The sequence below is a fragment of the Petaurus breviceps genome, unplaced genomic scaffold (assembly GCF_028583685.1).
Source record: "Petaurus breviceps papuanus isolate PSGF00001 unplaced genomic scaffold, PetGlider_PUasm1.0 356, whole genome shotgun sequence".
Lineage (NCBI taxonomy): Eukaryota > Metazoa > Chordata > Mammalia > Diprotodontia > Petauridae > Petaurus > Petaurus breviceps.
The window spans coordinates 510512-520000 of record NW_027186290.1 but is presented as its reverse complement, the minus strand read 5'-3'; the positions used below and the strand labels follow the sequence as shown (position 1 = coordinate 520000).

General features: G+C 54.5%; 1 protein-coding gene across 5 annotated transcripts in view; it reads left to right on the top strand.

Moving 5' to 3' along the window:
* The first annotated feature begins 363 nt into the window (after positions 1 to 363).
* Positions 364 to 9489, top strand: part of ATAD2B (ATPase family AAA domain containing 2B) — an 89659-nt gene continuing 80533 nt past the window's right edge. For 2 of the 5 annotated variants that reach the window (XM_069097331.1, XM_069097330.1), the window contains exon 1: positions 1976 to 2194. In XM_069097331.1, the coding sequence (XP_068953432.1) occupies positions 1976 to 2194 (219 nt within the window). Of the gene's footprint in view, positions 536 to 1975; positions 2195 to 8196; positions 8419 to 9489 lie in introns of those variants that run through there. The other 3 variants (XM_069097334.1, XM_069097332.1, XM_069097333.1) reach the window with 2 other exon arrangements.

The window sequence follows — 9489 nt, the reverse complement described above, 5'->3', positions numbered from 1 at the left end:
CTGGAAACTGACCAGATGTGGGGGGGGAGGGGAGGGAGGCACCAGGGCTGAGAGCCGGGACCGAGAGGGGAGCCCCGGCCAGGCAGGAGGGGTGGGGGACACAGGCTGGAGATGTCTGCAGGGCAGCTGGAGAGGAGAGACTGGAGGTCAGCAGAGACTGGGGCAGGACAGGCAGATCTGAGAATCATCAGCACAGAGACGGTCATTAAGTCCAGGGAAGCTGAGGAGATCCCCCACGGAAGTGGTCTAGAGGGAGAAAAGGAGAGGGATAGGACGGAGCGCTGGTTAGGTGTGGCTAGGGACGCGTGTGGTTAGGCAGGGTGACCGATCCAGCAAAGAAGGCAGAAGGAGGAGAATCTGGGGTGGGGTGGGTGCGTATGGGCTCTGAACACCTAGAGTGAAGAGAGGACCTGGAGAAAGCATGAGGAGGCTGCAGAGGGTCCAGAAGGGTGGAAATTGAGAAAATGCTGTTGAGAGGGAGGGGAGCCTTCTCAAACAGCCACAAAAGGGACAATAGCAGGGGTGGAAGGATCTGGTGAGTGTGTTTTCAGGCTGACTCAGGCGTGTCTGCCAGCAGTAGGAGAGAGGGGAGAGAGTGGGTGTGATGGCAGTGAGGGGGCTGGTGATCTGCTGGAGGAGCTGGTGTTGGGGAGGCCCCACATGTAGGTCCTAGCCCTTAGCAGGCATGTAATGCCGGCCTGTTCCCTGACTAGTGGAGGGACTAAGCAGAAAAGGAAGGAGCTCCCTTTATAATCTCGGGAGTGAGCCACGGGACAGGTCAGGTTGGGTTTCTCTGGGGACCCCCTCTTGCTCTGTTTCTAGGAGCCAGAGCAGAAGTGATTGGATTATGTCTCTCGGGCCTGGGATCGGTGTATCTTATCAGGAGGCTGGAGACTTTATGTGGTTAGACTCCTAGAGCAGCCCAAGAACTTGTCTTCAAAAATGTTTTGATAAAAATATTTCAGCAGAATTGGTTCCCTTTGTAATTTGTTCCCTATGCATTTTACCTTGTGCATTTAGAAACAGTTCTGAACGGGGGTCCACAGGCTTCTCTAGACTGACTGGGCCAGGAAGGTTAGGACCCCCTGTGCTTGAGAGCCTCTTTGGGCAGAGCTCGGGGAGGAAGGGAAAGGAAGGACCCCGCTGGCAAAATGCTCTTCGATAAATCTCCTTGGCACGTGCCCTTGTAGTGCCAATGTTACTTCCCTCCTGTGAGTCAGCACAAGGTCACCGAGGAGGCGGCAGGGGGGAGCATCTCCAGCACGTGCTGGGGCCTCCTTCTGGGGAGGCCGTTTTACATCGTTAGCTTGAGAACTTGCACCCTGTCTGTCCCTTCATTGGGCAGACTCGAGACCGAGAGCTCCGGCATGGGCCGAACAGCCTTGGGGTGGGGCAGGAGCTCCTTCCCGAAGCCTCAGGCCTGGGTTTGCCCTTGCGCCTTTGCCCCAGGCTGTGCAGCTTCTCCTGCCCCGGCCCCCTTGGCGTCTCAGAGAGGCCTCAGTTTTTAGAGCTGTCAGACCGGCCGGACCAGGGCCTCCAGCCACCATAGAGATGAGACGCGCGGGGCCTAGAGCGTCGGGGCGGGGGGGCGTGGGGGGCGGGCCGTCAGTGCGCACGCGCGGTTCGCACGTCGCAGGTGGCGCGCACGCCTACGCTGTTCTCTGTGACCATCGCGCGCGCGCGCACAGGGCCGCCCCAGCCGCTGACGCAGCGCGCACGCGGGGGACGCCAGACGCCGCTACGCAGGCACGCACGCACGCTCCCGGGCCCGTCCCGTCCTGTCCCGTCCCGCGAGCGTCGGGAGCGCGCGCGCCAGAGAAAGGGGAGCTATGGCGGCTCCGCTCGGCCGCTCCCGAGGCCGCTGACGAGGCGACGCCGCCGGGGCCGGGAGCGGGGCCGGGCCGGGGGGCCTGCGCTGCTGCCCAGCACCCGCGGGCCCGAGCAGCCAGGCGAGCCGGGCCGGGCCGGGGCGGCCATGGTGAACACCCGGAAGAGCGCTCTGCGCCTCCTGGGCGGGAAGGCGGCCGGGCCCGGGGCCGGCGGGGCCGGCGGGGCGGCCGGCGGGGCAGCCGGGCCCGGAGGCGGGCACTTCATCTCGTCCCGCACGCGCTCTTCCAAAAGCCGCGCGGCCGGGACCAAGGCGGGCCCGGGGCCGGCGGCGGGTGCCGGCGGCGGGGACCTGGACGACTCCCGGGTACGAACCGGGGCCGGGGCCGGGCCGGCGGGCACTTGGGCAGCCCCGCAGTCTGCGCGGGCTGGGGGCGGGGTTGGGGGGCCGCCTCGGGAAGGGCGGAGGGTTCACCCTCGGGGCTTCGGGCACTGGCAGAGTTAGTCACCCCAGGAAGTGCCTGTGCCGGGGGCGGGGCCGGCCCGAGCCCTGGGGGGGAGACTGAGGCAGGCGGCGCCCCCTGGCGGCGGGAGGCCGGCGGCCGGGGCTTCCGAGCTCTCCGTTCGCGGCGGGTGCGGGCTGGGAGCCTCCGCTGTGACCCCTGACCCCGCAGAGTCCCGCCCCCTGTGGTGACAGCGCCAGGATGGGCCCCTCAGGGGGGGGAGTGTGGGGGCCCTGGGGGGGCCTGCGTCTGCTGGGAGCCTCGGGGCCCTCCCCGCCCCCCCTCACCGGGCCTTGTGGTGGCCGCGGAGGCACAGGAGGCCCCGGGTTGTGCGGGGCGAGGAGCAGGGGGCCGGATGGGGCTTCCTTCAGGGCGCTGTTACCCCGCGTCCCCAAAGAGGAAGCGGGGCGGGGCTGCGTTCCCTGCTGGTGCGGCTCCGGCCGGGACAGAAGGAGCCCTTCTCTGAAGGGAGGGCCGGCCCGCCCGCTGAGGGGAACTGAAGGAATCCCCAGGGGCCCCGGGGCCTCCCGCCGCCAGAGCCTGCACGTTGGGCCGGGTCTGCCAGGTTCGGGCTGTCACCGCTGCCGGGGAATCCTGGGGACCGGGACCGGGACCGGGACGGGAGACGCCCTTTGGGAAGAGGGGCATCAACGGACGCGACACCCTGCGGATGGTCAGGCTGCGGCCTAGCGGAGATTATCCCTGGTGAAAGCTGGCTTGTTCCCTTCTGAGAGCCTGATTGGGCGCGTGTGTGTGTCTGTGCGCCTCTGTGTGCGTCCGCGTGTGTGTATCTGTGTGCGTCTGTGTGTGTGTGTATCCATGCCCGTGTGTGTGTGTGCGCCTCTGTGTGCGTCTGTGTGTGTGTATCTGTGCGTCTGTGTGTGTGTGTCTGCGTGTGTGTATCTGTGTGCGTCTGTGTGTGTGTGTATCCATGCCCGTGTGTGTGTGTCTGCGTGTGTGTATCTGTGTGCGTCTGTGTGTGTGTGTATCCATGCCCGTGTGTGTGTGTGTCTGCGTGTGTGTATCTGTGTGTCCACGTGTGTGTGTCCGTGCTTCTCAGTGATCTTGGATAGATGAGAAGGCAGGCACAGGGGCCGCGGTTCATCTCTCTCAGCCGCTTGGTGTTGGGCAGAACTCGAGATTTCTTCTCTGTATTGGGCAGCATGGCACAGAAGGCCTGGTCGTGATCTGAGCTCCGCCACTTACTCACAGTGTGACCATCAGCCAGTCCCTTTGCCCTCTTGTTCTCCCTCAGTTTCCTCATCCGTAAAGTGAGGAGGCCGGACTCTGCTCACGCGCAGGCGGCCTGCTTGCCTGTGACTCAGTCCCTCAGCTTCCTGACTTCGGAGGTAAACCTGAAGTGTTACATGAGCGTCAGCTGTTGTGGTTTGAGAGGCGTCCAGGAGCGGTCGATGAGTGGCTGCTTCTGGTGGGAGGCACTGAGTGGAGGGGAGAGCAGACCAGGCTCCCACACTTTGAGAAGGACCGACCTGACGCTTTGTCCCAGTATCCTCGCGTCTACGTTGAGAGTCCTGTGATTTGGGGGAGTCTCTGTGCCATCCTGGGCCTTACCCTTCTTCTTTGTGAATCGATGAGGTTGAGCTCATAATCACCAAGGAACAGTTTCATTGATTCTTCCCATTAACATTCGTTCTCTAGATCCTTTCTCAGTTCACGGTGTGGCCTCAGGGAAGGAAAGATTAGAGGAAGGAGGATCTATTGAGTCCAGTTCTAGGGAGAGCTGGGAACAGTCCATTTGTCCAAGAAATGAACTCGAGGTCCCAGCTGCAGGAGGGTTTTCCGTTGTCGTGGTATTTTGATTGACCCATGATCTTGCTGTTCCCGAGCCTTGTCTGTGGCTCATTGTGAACTGTTTGCAGAGGCTGGGCCTCCTCTGTTGAGGCCTTCTTTCTTGTTCTTGGATGGACTTGTGCAGCACTTGACTGGCCATCTCTTATCCATCTCTTTGGCTCCACTCCTGGTCTGCCCCTTTGCTACTGCTTTGTGCTGGGAAGGGTGCTGGATTCTTCTTAGACCTTCCATGGCTCCCACTATTGCTCTGAGTCACCCAAAGTGTTAGTAGGAGCAGCTTTGGATTGTTGATGAGACAGAATGACCTTCAGTGGATTGTGTGCTCCTTTGGCTTCTGGGTGCTCTGTGTGGCCCAACTCCATACCCGGGGTCTGCAGACTACCCTGTCTGTCTCTCTGTGCTGAGTTGGACTGAACCAAGGACCCATGTTTTTGTTTTTGTTTTCTAGATTTCTCAAGATATATGCTTCTGCATTTTCTAGATCTTTTTTGTAGGAGTTTCTGCTTCCAGTCACCCTGTGATCTTGGTTCCACCTGAGGTGATGTAGTAAAGAAAGAGTAGGATAGACGTCCCCCCAAGTGCTGCTGTGAACATGACATGAGGGGGGGGACCCTGGCTTCTTAGGGCTGACGGTTGCCAGCAGCATTCTGTGCAGTGTTGGCTGCCAACCAGGCAGAGGAAGTGCGCTGTTTGTCCTTGCTATTCTGTGAGGCTTTTATTAGACCATGGTAGCTCGCTATCACTGTAGCCTCTGGTGTTGAGATGTCTGTCTGCACCTGTATCTATATTATCTCGCACATTAATGAAAGAATTATCCACAGGGCTGATGAAATCAGAGCATATTCAAGTCTTTACTTGGAATTGCTGAGATTTTCTTGATTTTTTTCCTAAGATTTTTTATAAAACCTTTTTTTCCTCCCACTTAAGCATTTCTTTCCTGCCCTTCCCCTCCATCTCCCCTTACTCCCATTGGAAAAGACAAAACCAAATCCATGTAACAAATATGAATACGCAGGCAAAACAAATCCCCCCCCATTCGAGTGTCCAGGAGTGGCCTTTTATTATACATCTTGAGTTTATCCCCTCTCAGTTAGGAGACTTGTAGTCGTTGGTCCCCTGGAATCATGGTTGGTCATTGAATTGGTGAGAGTTCTTATGTCTTTCAGAGTTGTCAAGAGTGGTTAGTAATTGTGTTCACTTAGTCCCTGTGTGTATCTTGATAGATGATTCACAACGATTTGACACTCCATAGTTACTTGGATTTGAATAGAATTTCTCTTCCTATATCTTCTTGCAAGGTTTTATTGGTAATATACAGAAATGTTCTTGATTTATGTGGCTTTAATGTCTTGCAGCTTAGCTGATGTTACTAATTATTTCAGTAGCTCTCTCTGGGATTCATCGAATCTTTGTGTTTCTTCTTTACCTAGGTGTATGCTTTTGATGTCTTTCTTGCCTTGTTGCTAGAGCTAACATTTCTAACACCATGTTCAATAGTTATGGTAATAATGGGCAGCCTTGCTTTAGCCCTGATCTTACTGGAGAGGCCTCTAGGTAATCCACGTTACAGATTGTGTTGACTCTTGATTTTATATCTATGTTACTTGTCATGTTAAGGAAAGATCCATGTATTCCTTTATTTTCTAGTTCTTAGTAGGAGTGGATATTGCCAACAAATAGATTTTGTCAAAAGGTTTTTCAGCATCTATGAATATTACATGATTTTTATTATTTTTGGTATAACTATGTTCTGTTATGTTTACATTTTTCTTGAACTGAACTACCATTTTAATGTCTTTTGATTGTGAGTGAGGATGATATCTTTTGTGCTTGTATCCCCAGTGCTTGGAATATAGTAGGTCCCCAGTAAATATTTACTGATTTTGAAATAACTTGAGAATTTTGAGAGGTAGCACTGAGGAAGCTGGACATTCCAGGGAGAAGGAGATGAGAGGATGAAAGATGGCCCATGTGCAGTAGTGTGCAGATGGCTTTGGCTGGGCCATTGAGTGTGGGAAGAGGATTGGCGTTGGCCAAGGCCCACGGGTTCCCTTGGGGCCAGGCTGGACTGACCACGCTGGGAGCCCCTGGCATTTTGAGTGGGGTTTGCTTAGAGGGGCAGAACCTAAAAGCAGGAAGACAGATGAGGAGGCTGTGGTGATGCATCCTGAGGAAGGAGCTGGAAGGAGCCGCTCGCTGTGTGTGCAGACATGGCTGGATACTCCGGGAAGAGATGGCAAGGTGTGGTGATCAAGGAGGAGGAGCTGGGGCTGGCGTGGAGGTTGCCAGCCTGGGTGCCTAGAATTAGATAATGGATAGTGGGTAGAGAGCGTGGTTGAAAGAGAATGGATGCTCTTCCAGGTGTGTTGAGTTTGAGAGGCCTCTGGGATGTGTCTTATGCAGGTGGTCATGAGTGCGTGGAGCTTTGGAGGCTGTTTGGACAAAAAGGTCTGAGCATTATCTGCTTAGAGGTGATGATTAGACTCGTGGCTGTGGGTGAGGTCGGCTGGAGAGAGTTGGGAGAGAGGAGGGCCCAAGACAGAGCTTTGAGGGGGTGTGAGATGACCGAGGAGGAGCCTGAGAAGGTCCGGCAGGACTGGAGGGAGCAGCTGGGAGAAGGCGGGGGAGGTGGTATCAGCGCTGTCCAGTGTACCAGACAGGTGGAGAAGGTTGAGGATGGGGACAAATTATTGTTCTATTTGGTGATTAGAAAATCTTGAGTAACTTCGGGGGAGGATTTGTAGTCTAGTGTTGGGTTATGCATTGTAGAGGGTTGAAAAATGAATGAGAGAGAGGTGAGGAGGTGAAGGCAGAGCGACAGAGGGAGGTGCCATCAGAACAAGAGTGGGGACTCTAGGGGGTGGAGGGTAGGGGAGCCTTGGGGCATGTGTGTGGGCAACAGAGCAGGGATCAAGAGACAGGGACGGGACTGGAGATGGGAAAGGAGAATAGTGAGGCCACCAGGCTGGAGAAGACGGGAGGGCCCCGATAGAGACTAAAGGAAGAGAAGAGGGGGCTTTGAGATGGAGGGACCAAGATTAGGGTTAGTAAAGGAAAGCAGAGTAGGGTTTTACAGAGAGAAGGTTTGTAGCCACCTCTATGGGAAATGAGACAGAGGCTCAGTTTAGGGAGGGGTTCAAGAAAATTACCTTGCTGTGGGCAGGGCCAGCTTTCTAGTGTGGGAAAACTGCCTCTTAAAATGTTAAAAATATAGAAAAGCCTGTTGGTGGAATGTGCTAGGTAAGCAAGAATCACAGCTGTCAAATACAGTGACAACTTGGGTTTGGTTTGAGAAACCCAATAATTATGGCTGCCATCTTGTATCCACTTAGCTGAAACAGCTGTGCAGTGTTTGGGCATCTGGTAGGGGCTAGACCAACATCTTTGTAATGATTAACAAAAAGTATTGAGACAACCTTTTGTTTTCTTATTATAATTATTTCTGGCCATACCAGTTGGTAGGTCTTCCCATGGCTTTTTGCATTCCTCATTATAGTAATAATGTTCCAATAGCAACCTTTTATTCCACGTTTCACTTAATTGTATCTCTAAACATTTGGACTTGAATGAATCAGCATCTAAGTTTTTTTGGCCATAGGAATAACGAACAAGCACACCTTGTTTTATGCCGTAGGTATGTAACCAAAATTGTTACTCTGGGAGGGACCATAACATAAATCTCATTTTGCAGTAGAAGACAGAGGCCCAGAGAAAGTTTTTTTTTTTTTTTGGGAGGGGGGGGTTGGAGATGTTTTGAAACATTTTATTTTATTCTTGGTGGGGGTCCAGATCTGTGGGTGCTGCTCCACACCCCTTCATTCAGTGAGGTGGCCCCCAATCCCTGCCTGAACTCTTGGCACCTCCTGCCCTCTGGCCTGGCTCATCTGCCCCAGGGAGTGACTTGACTGTCTCCACTTAGTCTGTCCTGATTCGATTGGGCCCTTTGAGCTCTCCATGCTTCCCCTGGTTGTGCAAGGAGCTGGGAGCCTCCTTCTTGTGATTAGCCTGAGGCAAACAGGCTGGTGAGAACCTTGTAGGCTGAGAGACAGTCTCCCGGGTGTGGGTTCTGGCGTGGGCACTCAGACCCTGGATAAGCTGGCCCGGCTTGCTGGAGGGCCCTGACTGCCAGGTGCCAGATGCTTTGCAAACATTCCCTGGGGAGCAGTGGGCTCCAGCTTGGGGAGTGAGCCTGCACCAGATGCAGATGTCCTTGGGAAGCACGGGGTAATGCTGCTGCTTGAGCTTGCCCCCCTGCTCCAGTCCTGATTGCTTCAAGGTCAGTCATTCATCCTTTTATTTTTGTTGGAGTTGGTGCCTGGATTTGAGTCTTCTGATGCTCGTGGCCTGTTCCTTGGCGCCCTTGGGTATAGCAAGAGTTTGGAGCAGGCGCCCAGGGTAGGGCCTGTTCTTAGGAGCTGGGGTCCCGCTTTCCCCTTAGCTCCTTCCCTACTGCACGTTTTGTACATCGAGTTTCCTTCAGAAATGGGCAGGAGTATCTTTAAGTGTTTTATTAAGTGAGTTTGAAGCCGGTAGACATTGGCTTTCTTTGAATGTATCCAGTGACACATAAGTCTAGCAAAGAGGTGGCAGCCAATGTTGGGAAATATCATTTTGGCTTCAGCCAGGTCAGCCCAACCAGCTCTGTAGGACTTTCGGGAATGGGATGGGAGTCTGTTCCCGGCTTCTGCCCCAGGCCTCTCTCCCTCTCCCCCCAACTTCAGGGCCTCCTCAGCTCTCCTGCCTTCCCCTGGATCTATGTATTTGTGCTCAAGAGACTGAGCTCTTGATGGCCAAGAAGCAGCTTGCTCTGTGGTGCTAGTACAGGGCCTGGTCCATAGGAAGCATTCAGTAAACACACACACACACACACACACACACACACACACACACACACACATTTTGCTTTCCCAGGGTGGCTTTTTTTTCCTTTTCTCTTCCAAAAAATGTGATAGTTTTGCTTGTGGGTGAATGTAGGGGGAGAGCTAGGTGTTCAAGGTACTTTAGAATTGAATGGTTTGTATCCCCTGTGATTCAGTCTATCACGTATTTATTAAGTTGCCTGTATTTTGTGCCTACCCTGTGACCCACAGAGATAGCCTCTGTTTGCAGGATGCTTCCTCCATTCTCCTGGGAGGAGGCCAGAAGGACATATGGATGCCAGCTTTGACAGTAAACATAAAGAGAAGGAATGCCAGCCGCTCTGTGAGGTTTTGGTGGAGGCATCGTCTCTAAGTGGGTGATGCTTGACTTGAGCCTTGAAGGAAGCTGAGGCAGAGACAAGAATGAAGGGCTTTCAGCCCTGGGGGACAGGCCGGCAGAGGGTGAGGAACGGTTGGGGCCGGGCTGA